This window comes from Moschus berezovskii, chromosome 19 (assembly GCF_049115385.1).
Source record: "Moschus berezovskii isolate FMDL1 chromosome 19, NW_MosBer_1.0, whole genome shotgun sequence".
Lineage (NCBI taxonomy): Eukaryota > Metazoa > Chordata > Mammalia > Artiodactyla > Moschidae > Moschus > Moschus berezovskii.
The window spans coordinates 65,482,265-65,498,129 of NC_142478.1; the positions used below are offsets into that span (position 1 = coordinate 65,482,265).

Here is a 15,865-nt window from a genome sequence, read left to right on the forward strand (position 1 = left end):
TATAGCAATGATTTATAAATAAGAGGAATGGAACTCTCCCTCAAATCTCTGAAAACCTGAAGGATGGGCTCCATAACCCCTTCATCTCCTCCAGGCTCTAACAACATCATCTCAGGGTCTGCTCAACTGTGGAGTGTATGGCTGGACACAGTACAAGTTCTACCAACTAAAGCAAGAGGCTCGGCGTGATGCAGACACCCAGACACCATTATTATGCTCACAGAAAAGATTCTATTGCAGAGGCCTAGATCCGTTGGAGTCAACTCTTGCCTTTGCTACTAGCACTTCTACCATTCTTTGAAACTATAAAACTAGAACATCCAGAACTAGAATTATTCTGCACTAATGGTTTGAGCAGAGTGTTTGCGGCCAACATCTTAAGTCTTTTCTAACCATAGTACCATGATTAGTAGCTACTCTAGTTGAAGTGGGTGCAATCTGTCCATTATTCTTAAATTCACAGATTAAGTAACTGTTAAGGGAGACGAAGCTACTTTCTACCTAAGAGATACACTCATATTACTTGAATAGATATTAGATTTGTGGAGTCTCTTCTGGAAAAAAATAAGTTCCAAGTTATTATTAGTTATTATTTATACAAAGTATTTCCAGGCCCTCTACTGTGTAGTTGTTGGGGAAACAGTGTGGCATGTAACAACTTTCTCAGATATTTACATTGCTCTTCCTTCCGTTGTACAAAGAAAGTCCTGGTTTTACATTCTTTGCACAGAGTTTTGTAAATTCAGAAGAAGCAAGGAGAGAAGGTGTCAAAAAAGTGATAGGGAGATCCTCAGACACTCCACATCCTAGTCTCGTATATATTTCATGCTATTCTAGGTCTTAACGGATAGGAACCATTCCCTTCTAGAAAGTTAAGGCCAGTCTTATAAAGTTACAGTGGATAATAAGATTTCAGAGAAATCAGGACTAAAACTGAATCAAAAACTTCTCAACTCTCATTTATAAGCAGAAATCCTAGATTGTAGGTTTCATAGTGCTTGGATGTAGAATTAGATTGAACATTATGAACTTGCCATTTTTGTAGGTTAAAATTGTCTAATGTTATCTATTTTACATGGTTCAACCTTACTGGAAGTGCTAAATATATGTTTATTGAGTAAATGAATAAACAGGTGAATGAATGACTAACAAGTAGAATTGAACCTTTGGGAAAGAAAAGACTCCCACACTGAAGAGGCTCATTCATGGGTAGGGATGTTTAATGTTTCTTCCTCTTTAGTCACATAACAAATGATGTTTGGTCTCTCCAGTTAAGTCATGAGCAAAGCCAAACCAGGGCCAGGGCATCAGATACCGTGATGCCTAAACAAAGGAGAAAGCCAAATGGACAAAAACTAGAATGATAATCAACTAAAACGTCTGGAATGTTTATTAAATCAGATACTTTTCGCCTAATATATTTCCTTGGCCTGCGCAAGGTTAAGATTAGAGAAAATTGACAGAGTAGATTATAATGGGAGATAAAACAGTATATAATATATTAGAAATATATTAGATAATATATTAGAAATCAGTCCTGAATATTCATTGGAAGGACTGATGTTGATGCTGAAACTCCAATACTTCGGCCACCTGATGTGAAGAACTGATTGATTAGAAAAGACCCTGATGCTGGGAAAGATTGAAGGCAGGAGGAGAAGGGGATGACAGAGAATGAAATGGTTGGATGGCATCACTGACTCAATGGATATGAGTTTGAGCAAGCTTCAGGAGTTGGTGATGGACAGGGAAGCCTGATGTGCTGCAGTCCATGGGATCGCAAAGAGTCAGACACAACTAAGCAACTGAACTGAACTGAAGACAATATACTCTGAAAAGTAAGTACCAGAGATCTTCCCAAAGAAATTCTCAATAGAAATGTCCAGTTGCTAAGTCATGTCTGACTTTTTGCAATCCCATGAACCGCAGCACATCAGGCTTCTCTGTCCTTCACAATCTCCGAGAGCTTGCTCAAACTCATGTCCATTGAGTTGGTGATGCCATCCAACCAATAGAAATGTTAGGGAACTCAATAATAGCTCTTTAGGTTTTAGACCATGAGCTTCAGCCTTTCTAAGAGTGGTAACCTGACCTCATTCTATCAAAATATATTGAGGCCTCTCAAGGTGTGTAGCACAGATTATTGGGTAGCACAGAATGAGAAATATACCTCACCTAGAGAGCTGCCCTCACTTCTTTTAATTTAAAAACTAGTAAGAATTCAGCATATAGAAAGACAGATGGAAACAAGAATTCTTTCCATAGGCCTTGAGGGATACCTGAAGTAAGGAGCCCATTTCTTAAAAAGTCCTAGCAGTATCACTTCGTATTTGACTTTATTTCCAAATGGAAGATAATTATCAAATGTCTGTCAGGTTTGTTTGTCTTCTCTAATTAATTTTTTGCATTGACAATGGTCTTGGATATTCTATAGATGTAGGCAAGCAAAAAGATAGTAGGAATGAAAAGTAATAAAAGGTTAGGCAAGATTAGGATTATCAGCTCTTCATTATACTGAGAGTAGGAGGGCCAGTATTCAAACTACCCCTCTCGCCCTTGAATTCACATGTAGGGGGGCATAGACATAGATACAGTGGCAGTTCTTAAAATTTCTGTGAACACCCCTCCTGTGACTCTGATACTTGTCTAGGTTGCAGTCCTAGTGGGATACAGTGATATCTATGCAGCTTTGATTAATACAGATCTTTCTTGGACCACATGTTGTATCATCCTTCATCTTCCCCTCATTAGCCCTGTCTGTGGCTTCAAAAATCTCTGTACTGCACCACCATGTGTCCTGCATGGGGAAATGGGTGAGTGTTGGTGTTTTTTTCAATGCATGAGAGCCTTTGGATATTTTCACCTTAGGCACCTCCCACATTTTACATCTTTGGCGTTGCACTGGCTGAAGTCTTCACTGCCACAGTTCCAAAACCTGTCTTCCTTGGTATTCATTCACATTAGCAACTCTCCTGGGCAACCTTTGTACCCCTTTCAAAGATTTTAACACAGAGACTCTCTAGGCTTCAACCCTGGCCTTGGCAACAATAACCTTCTTCCTTGCAAGGGGTGCCGTTTTGCTTATAGGTATCTGTGGCACCACTTGGGGTGCCATTTCAGTATTCTGGGAGGTCACACTCATCCACACTGAGGTGGCAGGGTGTGGTTGTCTTTAGAGATTTGTGGTTTTTGCAGCAAGATCCAAATGCAAAATCTGAACCCTTCTTCAGCTGGCATGAGGGCAGGCAACAGTGATTCTTTTGAAGAACACTGCCATAGTCACATTCTTTGCCCTTATCTACTGTCTTTTTCCCACAGTATGGCTTTCAAAAGGAGCTTTGGACCTCAGATTTATTAAATAGGCAGCCCTTTCTATGCAACTACTTGTGGAAATAGGAAAGCTGCAATTGCTGAAGCTCATATCTACAATAATAAACTCATGGGCTGTATAGAGATTCTGGCCATGGAATTTGCAGACCACATGGTCATGCTTCATTCCCAAGTGATAGCCAACCTCATGAGCTATGAAAGCTGTGAAGTTTGGTGTATCTTTTTGAAAGAAAGATTCATCAAGGTTGCATTCTTGGCAGTGCAGATACCACAGAAATAAATGTATGACCCTGGTAATTCCCAAAACTTTGGCCATTAGTCATATGAGCAGCATCATGTTCACCTCTCCCAAGAGATGCCAGTCTTTCTAGTGGTGAAAATTTTTAAGTGTTTGCTACAAATTCAGGAAGATTTGCACAATGGTGTTTTTCTGTCCATATCTCTAACTTAGTCAGTACCACTTTCATGTTATATCCTTGGTGTACCTGTTGACCAGTGGAGAAGGAAATGGCAACCCAATCCGGTATTTTTGCTTTGAGAATCCCGTGGACAGTGGAGCCTGGCAGGCTTTTAGTCCATGGGGTCTCAAGAGTCTGACACAACTTAGTGACTAAACCACCACCACCACCTATTTACCAGAGTGTGGAATCTGTTAACATCCTTGGGATCTTGGTAACTTATTATTCGCGCATTTGGAATTGCTGTCAACCACAGTCAACTTGAACATACTTGGAAAGTGTCCATATATAAGGCATAGGAACTGAGGAAGTCCTGTTCTGCTCTGAAATTGTGAAATGCTTAAGAGTTCCTCTTGTTTATCTTCACGGATTACACAGGACTAACCTGATTTTGAAGATATGCATAAACCATAGGCTGAGGATGTATAGGCTTGATGCCACAGACAGTGCCATATAAGGTCAGGATTCCCTTTTGACCTGAGCAAGGGCTGATTATCACAAAAGAATCCAGGTCATCCTCTGAATACTCTGTCATCCTGAATAAAAGCAAGACTAGTTTCCCATTTTGACATGTATGAAGAGGGAACTTGTATAAAACAGAAACAAATAATCCTTTCTTTTGCTTCAAATTAATAATAATATGTCATTTCCCTTGTTTGGGCAGGACTTTGTACACTTTTTCTGCTTTTTCTTCTTGTCCTCTGAATATCATCAGGTTCCTAGAAAAGACTTTTATAATAAAGAGATTCCGACTACAGTGTATCCCTGGAAGAACAGTCAGAATTACCAATCAAGTGACACTAGGCTTAATATGGGAAGGGCCCATTCTCAAATGCCATAAGTGGGATTCCTAAAAGAGAAATCACTCGAAAACTTAACCCATTATCACTTGATTTCACAGAAGAAAGGATAGGAGGCAGGCAGAGTAACAAACTGGGGTTGTCATTATCATGGCCCAAGTGAAACAGCCAAATTGATTGTGAATTGATTTCCCTGGGACACAATTATTTGTCAGTGATACAGTTGTTTGGACAAAGATCAAAACTATGCTGCCTGTAAGAAGAATAGCTGCTCCCACCCTCAGAGTGCTACATGATGACACCTAGCTTTTGTCTATGTCACTTCCTATTCCTCTTGAGCTCTCACTCTTTAGGGGTGTCCTCACTTTGTAACCACCCTCAAAAAACAGCAGTTGTAGTACTCTTTGGAGAAGGCAATGGCACCCCACTCAAGTACTCTTGCCTGGAAAATCCCATGGACAGAGGAGCCTGGTGGGCTGCAGTCCGTGGGGTCGCTAAGAGTCGGACACGACTGAGCAACTTCACTTTCACTTTTCATTTTCATGCATTGGAGAAGGAAATGGCAACCCACTCCAGTGTTCTTGCCTGGAGAATCCCAGGGACGGGGGAGCCTGGTGGGCTGCCGTCTATGGGGTCGCACAGAGTCGGACACAACTGAAGCGACTTAGCAGCAGCAGTACTCTTTAGCCGAGTTCCTGCTGTCTTCATAGAACGAAGGGTATATCAAGGAGAGGAAACTTTTAGACGTCCAGCCAGTACAGTGATAACAGATCAGGCCCCAAGAAAAGAAAAATATATAACCTCTTCCCTCAGTCCTAGTTTCTGTGGAGCACCTTTCTCCTCCTGTCATCTAGTATACTTTTGAATTATTGACACTATAAAGTTTCCAGAGCAGGGGTTTGTGGATTTCTGAGTAAGTCACCGGCCTCTGCTGTTTAATGCTGTTTACACCATTCTCTATATCTTATAGCCCTTTTCAAACCTCCAGTCCTTTTCCTTTTTTTACATTATTCACAATGTTTGCCTATTTGCTCAATCCTAGAATACATGTGAAGTATTTTTAGAGGAACTAACCCAGGCCTCTGTGAAAAGGAAGTCTATGAACTGGAGAACAGAGTTTATGTTCCGTTCCTTTATCTTTAGCCTTACAAATAAGGTCAAAATAATGTTTCCCAGAATTATTTAGATTAGTACTGTTTTATCCAGACCTGGTCCCGTCACTTCTTGGGAAATAGATGGAAAAATAGTGGAAACAGTGTCAGACTTTATTTTGGGGGGCTCCAAAATCACTGCAGATGCTGATTGCAGCCGTGAAATTAAAAGACACTTACTCCTTGGAAGGAAAGTTATGACCAACCTTGATAGTATATTAAAAAGCAGAGACATTACTTTGCCAACCAATGTCCGTCTAGTGAAGGCTATGGTTTTTCCTGTGGTCATGTATGGATGTGAGAGTTGGACTGTGAAGAAAACTGATCGCCGAAGAATTGATGCTTTTGAACTGTGGTGTTGGAGAAGACTCTTCAGAGTCCCTTGGACTGCAAGGTGATCCCCAACCAGTCCATTCTAAAGGAGATCAATCCTGGGTGTTCATTGGAAGGACTGATGCTAAAGCTGAAACTCCAATACTTTGGCCACCTCATGCGACGAGTTGACTCACTGAAAGACTCTGATGCTGGGAAAGGTTGAGGGCGGGAGGAGAAGGGAACGACAGAGAGAGATGGCTGGATGGCATCACCGACTCTGTGGACATGAGTTTGAGTGAACTCCAGGAGTTGGTGATGGACAGGGAGGCCTGGCGTGCTGTGATTCTTGGGGTCGCGGAGAGTCGGACACGACTGAGTAACTGAACTGAACTGATGCAGTGTGGTCGTGTTATTCATTTCTAATATAGTTAAGGTCATATGTTACTGTTTGTATTTCATTCTGATTTGCTCCTACATTTTGGATGATGGTTATTATTTTGAGGGAGTGTGTGAAATGTTACCATGATTCTAAAAGTCAGCGCATGCTAAGTTGCTTCAGTTGTGTCTGACTCTTTGTTACACTATGAACTGTAGCCTGCCAGACTCCTTTGTCCATGGGATTCTTCAGGCAAAAATACTAGAGTGGGTTGCAATGCTCTCCTCCAAGGGATCTTTCCAACCCAGGGATCAAACCCACATCTCTTATATTTCATGCATTGGCAAGTGAGTTCTTTACCACTAGTGCCACCTACTATACCGAAAAAATATATTCATAGTACACCTCTTGAGCCTTTAATCTGTTCCCATGTCCTCATTCTTTCCACTCAGTTTTCAGTCATCAGTCTCAATAGTACTTGGTTTATTTTTCCTGTATTTCTTTCTGTACAAATAAGCGGATACATGTATTTCCTTATATTCCCCTTTTTCATATGTAAATGTAGCATAACATTTTCTACTCTCCTTTCTAAACTTAAAGATATAGTTTGTAAATCACTCCGTATCAGTTTATAAGAAATCTTCCTCATTCTCTTTTTTATAATTGCATAGTATTTAGATTTATGGATGTACCATAATTTATTCAGTCACTCTCCTATATGTGGGCCTTTAGGTTGTTTATTTTGAAATTATACACTATCATCAGCAAATAATGTTGATATATATTTTTTTTGTGGAAGAATATTCCCAGAAATGAGAAGAAAGTATTTCACTAACTACATTTGTAGCTTGTCTGATATTCCCAAATATATGAAGGGAACTTCAAAAGCTTTTTGCCACTTTTAATTCCCACTAGCAATGTATTAGAATGCCTGTTTCCCCAAAATGTAAGCAACAGAATATATCACAATTTATCAGTTCACCAAACTGATAGAGTATAAGTAACATGTCAGTATTGTTTAACTTTTATTTTTTTTTCTAATTTTGAGTGAATTTAAATGTTTAATATGTTTAAAAGCCATTTTTATATCTTTTAATAATTGTTAATATTTTTTTTCCTATCAAGCTCTTGGTATTTTTTTCTCCTCAATTTTCTCCCTGTAGCTTTATTGAAGTATAATTCACAAATAAAATTTTATATATTTGAAGTGTACAACATGATTTGATGTATATATAACTGTGAAACATTTATTGTGAATATAAATTTTATAAAAGACAATAGAATAGTTTAAATAATTTTGGTAATGAATAATGTGGGAGGAACCACTCTACTGAGTTTCAAGACTCTGTGGTGTTGGTGATGGGATAGACACATAGATCAAAGGAACAGAATAAAGAATTTAGAAATAGAGAACCCACACGTATGGTCATCTGATTTTTGACCAAAGGGGTAAAGCAACTCTGTGGAGGGAGACTACTCTTTTCAACAAATCTTGCTGGAAAATTGGACATACGTGGACAAAAAAGAGGAGCTTTAACCTAAACCTAACACTTCATACAAAAATTACCTCAAAATGGATCATAGTTATAAATGTAAAATATAAAACTTTTTAGAAGAAAACATAGTGTATATTTTGGATCTAAGACTTGCTGAAGAATTCTTAAATGTGGCACCAAAAGCATGATCCATAAAATTTTAAAATCCATAAATTGGACCTAATCAAAGTAAAAGCTTTTGTCAAGAACCTTAAGTTGAGACAGAGACAAGATGGCAGAGTAGAAGGATGTGAGCTCACCACTTCTTATGAAAACACCAAATCACAACTAACTACTAATCAACCACCAACAAAAATTGCTGGAACCTACCAAAAATGATCCCCTACATCCAAAGACAAAGAAGCCACAAATGAGATGGTGAAGTGAAATGAAGTCGCTCAGTCTAGTCCGACTCTTTGCGACCCCATGGACTGTAGCCTACCAGGCTTCTCGGTCCGTGGGATTTTCCAGGCAGTGAGATGGTAGGAGGGATGCAATCGTGATAAAATCAAATCCCATACCCACCAGGTGGGCAGTTCACAAACTGGGAAATAATTATACCACAGAAGTTCTTGCACAGGAGTAAAAATATTGCACCCCATGTGAGGTTCCCCTGCCTGGATGTCTGGCAACAGGAGGAGGAGTCCCCAGAAAATCTGGCTTTGAAGGCCAGTGAAGCTTGATTACAGGAATTCCACAGGACTGTGGGAAACAAAAACTCCACTCTTGGAGGCCACATACAAGGTCTTGTGTGCACCAGGACCCAAGGAATAAAGCAGGGACCACAAAAGAAAGTGTTGCTGAAGTTCCAGTACTTTGACCACCTGATGCAAAGAGCCAATACACTGGAACTTTGCACAGCAACTTCCCACTGTTGCTGGGAAAGATTGAGGGCAGTAGAAGAAGAGGGCAACAGAGGTTGAGATGGTTAGTTAGCATCACCGACTCAATGGACATGGATTTGAACAAACTCCAGGTGGTAGTGGAGGACAGAGGAGCCTGGTGTGCTATAGTTCATGGGGTTGTAAAGAGTAGGGCATGATTTAGCAACTGAACAAAAACAACATAAAAGACTGGGCTAGATTTACCTGCTACTATAGGAGGATCTCCTGCAGAGACAGAGTTGAGGGGTAGCTGTGACTCACTTCCTGCTACTTCCTGGGGAGAGAAAAAGTTGGGAAAGGTCCTGAGAATCTCTGGCCAGAGTTATTGGTGGAGGTCTTGTCCTGTATTTGGCCAGTCTATGAAGACTGAGAGAGGTACCTGGTTTGTCTGAAACACAGACACCAACAGAGAAAGAAATGAAGAATCAGGCAAACATGTTCCACATAAAGGAACAAGATAGATCTCCAGAAACTGACCCTAATGAAATGAAGGTGTATTATTTACCTGATAGAGCATCCAAAATAACTGTTACGAAAATGCTCACTTAAGTCAAAGAGAACGGCACATGAACAAAGTGAGAATTTCAGCAGGGAAATGGAAGATACTAAAAAGTATCAGATACTAAAAAGTCACTTCAGTTCAGTTCACTCGCTCAGTCGTGTCCAACTCTTTGCGACCCCATGAATCACAGCACACCAGGCCTCCCTGTCCATCACCAGCTCCCGGAGTTCACTCAAACTCATGTCCACAGAGCCGGTAATGCCATCCAGCCATCTCATTCTCTGTCGTCCCCTTCTCCTCCCGCCCCCAATCCCTCCCAACATCAGAGTCTTTTCCAGTGAGTCAACTCGTCGCATGAGGTGGCCAAAGTATTGCAGTTTCAGCTTTAGCATCAGTCCTTCCAATGAACACCCAGGATAAAAGTCACTAGTTATTCATATTTTAAAACTTTAATGGGAATACAAAGATACTACATTGTTATTGTTGTTCAGTCACTAAGTCATGACTCTTTGTGACCCCACGGGCTAACTAACTAACTAACCCCATGGACTCCATAACTAAGTCATGAAACTTAACACAATAATTAAACTGAAAAAAAAAGTCAATAGAAAGGTCCAACATTAGACTAGATCTATCAGAAGAAAGGATCAGTGAACTCAAAGACAGTACTGGAAGTAATTCAGGCAAAGAAGGAAAAAGGAAGAATGAAAAACAGTTAAGAAAGCTGAAGGATTTTATGCAGTATCATCAACCCAATCAATATACACATTTTAGGAGTTCTAATTGGAACGGAGAAAATAAGACCAAACAGCTTGTTAAAAAAAATTGAAAATTTCCCAGATGTAGAAAAGCAAATGGCCATACATATCTACAAACCCTAGAGATCACCAAGCAAGATGAATCTGAAGATAATTCACACTGAGATGCATATAAACAAATTGTCTAAGTCAAAGAGTGAACTTTGAAAGAGGCTATAGAAAATTGACTGCTCACAATATTTCTTTGTAAAGAAGTGTCCAAAAATTCTCATTAATTTTTCCAGCAAAAACCTTGTAGGCCAGAATGGTAATAAAAAGATATTAGCATTCCCTTGTTCACTGTGACCAAGATTCACAACAAGATAATGTTTTTTCAACAGATACAGAAAATGTGATATATATCATACTGCTGCTGCTGCTAAGTCACGTCAGTCGTGTCTGACTCTGTGACCCCACAGACGGCAGCCCAACAGGCTCCTCTGTCCCTGGGATTCTCCAGGCGAGAACACTGGAGTGGGTTGCCATTTCCTTCTTCAGTGCATGAAAGTGAAAAGTGAAAGTGAAGTCACTCAGTCGTGTCCGACTCTTAGCAACCCCGTGGACTGCAGCTTACCAGGCTCCTCCGTCCATGGGATTCTCCAGGCAAGAGTACTGGAATGGGGTGCCGTTGCCTTCTCCAACATCATACTATTGAGCTTTACAAAATAAAGATATCCTGCAACATGTGACAACATGGATGAACCTTGAGGATATTATGCTGAGTCAAATAGACCAGTCATAGAAATACAAATACCTCATCATTCTATTTACATGAGGTATCTAAATTAGTCAAATTTATAGAATCTGAGAGTTGAATGGTGATTGCCATTGAGTAGGGATATGGGGAAATGGAGTTTTACCCACTAATGATATAAAGTTTCTGTTCAGCAAGATTAATAAATTCTACAGATCTACTGTACAGCATTGTACCTAGAGTCAACAATACTGTATTACACACTTAAAATTTTGTTAAGAATTGTTGTATTCTTGCCACAATAAGGAGTAAGTTAGAAATGTGTAATATGGGTACAGAAGATTTTAAATTATTTAAGACTATTTGTACAACTCCTTCATTACTAAATTTTAAAATCTACAGGAAAATATGAAAGTTTTTTGTGGAGGTAATATAATCTTAATTCCCTAACTTGATAGAGCTGGCGTTTTTAAAAAGTCAGAAATAAATTTCACTTTTTCTGGATGTAGATTAAAACAATTTTAAGAGATATATTAGAAATAAAACCTTGTACAATATTCAGGGCAAACACCATACTAAAACAAGTTTATGCCAGAAACATAAGCATGAGTTTAGCATTGAGAAATATATTATCATAATTCATCACATCACAAACCAAAAGAGAAATAAAATGAACATATGAGTACATGCCCAAAAGTTGTTAAAAGTCACTAGTTATTCATATTTTAAAACTTTAATGGGAATACAAAAATACTACATTGTTATTGTCCAGTCACTAAGTCGTGTCAGACTCTTTGCAATTCCATGGAGTGCAACCATGGGCTTCCCTGTCCTTCACAATCTCCTGGAGTTTTCTCAAACTCATGTCCATTGTGTCAGCAATGCTATCTAACCATTTCATCCTCTGTTGCCCTCTTCTCCTGCCATCAATCTTTCCCAGCATTAGGGTCTTTTCCAGTAACTTGGCTCTTCACATCAGGTGACCAAAATATTGGAGCTTCAGATTCAGCATCAGTCCTTCCAAAGAATATTCAGGGTTGTTTTCCTTTAGGATTGACTGGCTTGATCTCCTTGCAGTCCAAGGGACTCTTAAGATTCTTTTCTAGCACCACAATGCGAAAGCATCAGTTCTTCCGCTCTCAGCCTTCTTTATGGTCCAACTCTCACAACCACATATGACTACTGGAAAAACCATGGCTTTGACCATATGGACCTTTGTCAGCTAAGTGATGTCTCTGCTTTTTAATACGCTGTCTAGGTTTGTCATAGCTCTCCTTCCAAGGAGCAAGCATCTTTGAATATCATGGCTTCAGTCACCATCTGCAGTGATTTTGGAGCCCAAGAAAATAAAATCTGCACTGTTTCCCCCATTTCCCCTTCTGTTTGCATGGAGTGATGGGACTGGTGCCATGATCTTCATTTTATGAATGTTAGGTTTTAAGCCAGCTTTTTCACTCTCCTCTTTCATCTTCATTAAGAAGCTCTTTAGTTCCTCTTCACTTTCTGCCATTAGAGTGGTATCATCTGCATATCTGAGGTTGTTTCTCCTGGCAATCTTGCTTCCATATTGTGATTCATCCAGTGTGGCATTTTGCACAATGTACTCTATAAATAAGCGGGATGATAATATACAGCCTCGTCTTACTCCTTTCCTAGTTTTGAACTGGTTCATTTTTCCACGATCAGTTCTAACTGTGATTTCTTGACCTGCATACGGGTTTCTCAGGAGATAGGTAAGGTGTTCTGGTATTCCCATCTCTTTTAAGAATTTTCCACAGTTTGTTCTGATTCACACAGTCAACGAAGCAGAAGTAATATGTTTCTCTGGAATTCCCTTTATGATCCAACGAATGTTGGCAACTTGATCTCTGGTTCTGCTGCCTTTTCTAAATCCAGCTTGTACGTCTGGAAGTTCTCTGTTCATGTACTGCTGAAGCATAACTTAAAGAATTTTGAGCATTACCTTGTTAGCATGTGAAATGAATGCAGTTGCACAGTAGTTTGAGCATTTTTTTGGCTTTGTCCTTTGCAATTGGAATGCAAAGACCTTTTCCAGTCCTATGATTTTTCCAAATTTGATGACATATTGAGTGCAGCACTTTAACAGCATCATCTTTTAGGATTTTAAATAACTCAGCTTGAATTCCACCACTTCCTCTAGCTTTGTCTGTAGTAATGTTTCCTGTTTGTAGTAATGCTTCCATTTGATTTCACACTCCAGGATGTCTGGCTCCAGGTGAGTGACCACACCATCGTGGTTATCTGGGTATAGTTCTATGTATTCTTGCCACCTCTTCGTAATCCTTTCTGCTTCTATTATCCTTACCATTTGTACCCTTTACTGTGCCCGTCCTTGCATGAAATGTTCCCTATATCTCTCCAATTTTCTTGAAGAGATCTCTAGTCTTTCCCGTTCTCTTATGTTCCTCTGTTTCTTTGCACTGTTCACTTAAGAAGGCTTTCTTATCTCTCCTTGCTGTTGTCTGGAATTCTATATTCAGTTGGGTTTATATTTTCCTTTCTCCTTTGTTTTACGCTTCTCTTCATTTCTTCAGTTCAGTTCAGTTCAGTTCAGTCGCTCAGTCGTGTCCGACTCTCCGCGACCCCATGAATCACAGCACGCCAGGCCTCCCTATCCATCACCAACTCCCGGAGTTCACCCAAACTCATGTCCACAGAGTCGGTGATGCCATCCAGCCATCTCATTCTCGGTCGTCCCCTTCTCCTCCCGCCCCCAACCCTTCCCAGCATCAGAGTCTTTTCCAGTGAGTCAACTTGTCACATGAGGTGGCCAAAGTATTGCAGTTTCAGCTTTAGCATCAGTCCTTCCAATGAACACCCAGGATCGATCTCCCTTAGAATGGACTGGTTGGATCTCCTTGCGGTACAAGGGACTCCCAAGAGTCTTCTCCAACACCACAGTTCAAAAGCGTCAATTCTTCAGCGATCAGCTTTCTTCACAGTCCAACTCTCACATCCATACATGACCACGGGAAAAACCATAGCCTTGACTAGACGGACATTGGTTGGCAAAGTAATGTCTCTGCTTTTTAATATATTATCGAGGTTGGTCATAACTTTCCTTCTAAGGAGTAAGCGTCTTTTAGTCACGATAACGTGATCACTGACCTAGAGCCAGACATCTTGGAATGTGAGGTCAAGTGGGCCTTAGAAAGCATCACTACGAACAAAGCTAGTGGTGGTGATGGAATTCCAGTTGAGCTATTTCAAATCTTGAAAGATGATGCTGTGAAAGTGCTGCACTCAAAATGCCAGCAAATTTGGAAAACTCAGCAGTGGCCACAGGACTGGAAAAGGTCAGTCTTCATTCCAATCCCAAAGAAAGGCAATGCCAAAGAATGCTCAAACTACCGCACAGTTGCACTCATCTCACATGCTAGTAAAGTCATGCTCAAAATTCTCCAAGCCAGGCTTCAGCAATATGTGAACCGTGAACTCCTAGATGTTCAAGCAGGTTTTAGAAAAGGCAGAGGCACCAGAGATCAAATTGCCAACATCCACTGGATCATGGAGAAAGCAAGAGAGTTCCAGAAAAACATCTATTTCTGCTTCATTGACTATGCCAAAGCCTTTGACTGTGTAGATCACAATAAACTGTGGAACATTCTGAAAGAGATGGGAATACCAGACCACCTGACCTGCCTCTTGAGAAACCTGTATGCAGGTCAGGAAGCAACAGTCAGAACTGTACATGGAACAACCGACTGATTCCAAATAGGAAAAGGAGTGCATCAAGGCTGTATATTGTCACCTTGCTTATTTAACTTCATTTCTTAGGTATTTGTAAAATCTCCTTAGACAACCAATTTGCCTTCTTGCATTTCTTTTTCTTTGGGATAGTTTTGGTCACTGCCTCCTACACAGTGTTATGAACCTCTGTCCATACTTCTTTAGGCACTCTATCTACTAGATCTGACCCCTTCAATCTGTCACCTCTACTGTATAATCATAATGAATTTGATTTAGGTTTTACTGGAATGGCCTAATTGTTTTCCCTACTTTCTTCAATTTAAGCCTGAATTTTGCAATAAGGAGCTCATGATCTGAGCCATGGTCAGCTCCAGGTCTTGTTTTTGCTGATGTATAGAGCTTCTCGATCTTTGACTGCAGAGAACATAATTAATCTTATTTCAATATTAACTATCTGGTGATGCCCATGTGTAGAGTCGTCTCTTCTGTTGTTGGAAGAGGATGTTTGCTATGACCAGCATGTTCTTCTGACAAAACTCTGTTAGCCTTTGCCTGCTTCATTTTGTACTCCAAGGCCAAACTTGCCTGTTACTCCAGACAAGTTACTTCCTACTTTTCATCCCAGTCCCCTATGATGAAAAGAACATCTCTTTTGGGTGTTAACTCTGGAAGGTCTTGTAGATCTTTGTAGAACCATTCAACTTCATCTTCTTCAGCATTAGCAGTGGGGCACAGATGGGGACTATTGTGATGTTGTATGGTTTGCCTTGGAAACAAACCAAGATCATTCTATTGTTTTTGAGATTGCACCCAAGTACTATATTTCGAACTCTTCTGTTGACCATGAGGGCTACTCCTATTTCTTCTAAGGGCTTCTTGCCCACCATAGTAGATATAATGGTCATTTGTATTAAATTTGCCTGTTCCCAACAATTTTACTTCACTGATTCCTAAGATGTTGACATTCACTCTTGCCTTCATCTCCTACATGACCATGTCCAATTTACCCTGGCTCATGGATCTAACATTTCAGTTTCCTATGCAGTATTGTTCTTTAGAGCATTGGACTTTACTTTCCGCTTTGGCCCAACCTCTTCATTCTTTCTGTAGCTATTTCTCCACCCTTTCCTTGTAGCATATTGGACACCTTCCGATCTGGGGGGCATATCTTCCAGTGTCATGTTTTTTTGTCTTTTCATTCTGTTCGTGGAGTTCTTGAGGCAAGAATACTGGAGTGGTTTGCCATCCCTCCTCCAGTAGACCACATTTTGTTAGAACTCTCCACTGTGACCAGTCCATCTTGGTTGGCCCT

General features: G+C 40.2%; 1 protein-coding gene across 4 annotated transcripts in view; it reads left to right on the plus strand.

The window, feature by feature from the left end:
• TMEM116 (transmembrane protein 116) overlaps window positions 1-15,865 on the plus strand; it is a 98,479-nt gene that overhangs the window by 36,339 nt on the left and 46,275 nt on the right. For 3 of the 4 annotated variants that reach the window (XM_055405453.2, XM_055405449.2, XM_055405454.2), the window contains one exon: window positions 95-14,230. The exons of the other annotated variant lie outside the window; for it this stretch is intronic. In XM_055405453.2, coding sequence (XP_055261428.1) covers window positions 95-301 — 207 coding nt within the window. In that variant the 3' untranslated portion in view covers window positions 302-14,230. Of the gene's footprint in view, window positions 1-94; window positions 14,231-15,865 lie in introns of those variants that run through there. 4 annotated transcript variants of the gene reach the window in all.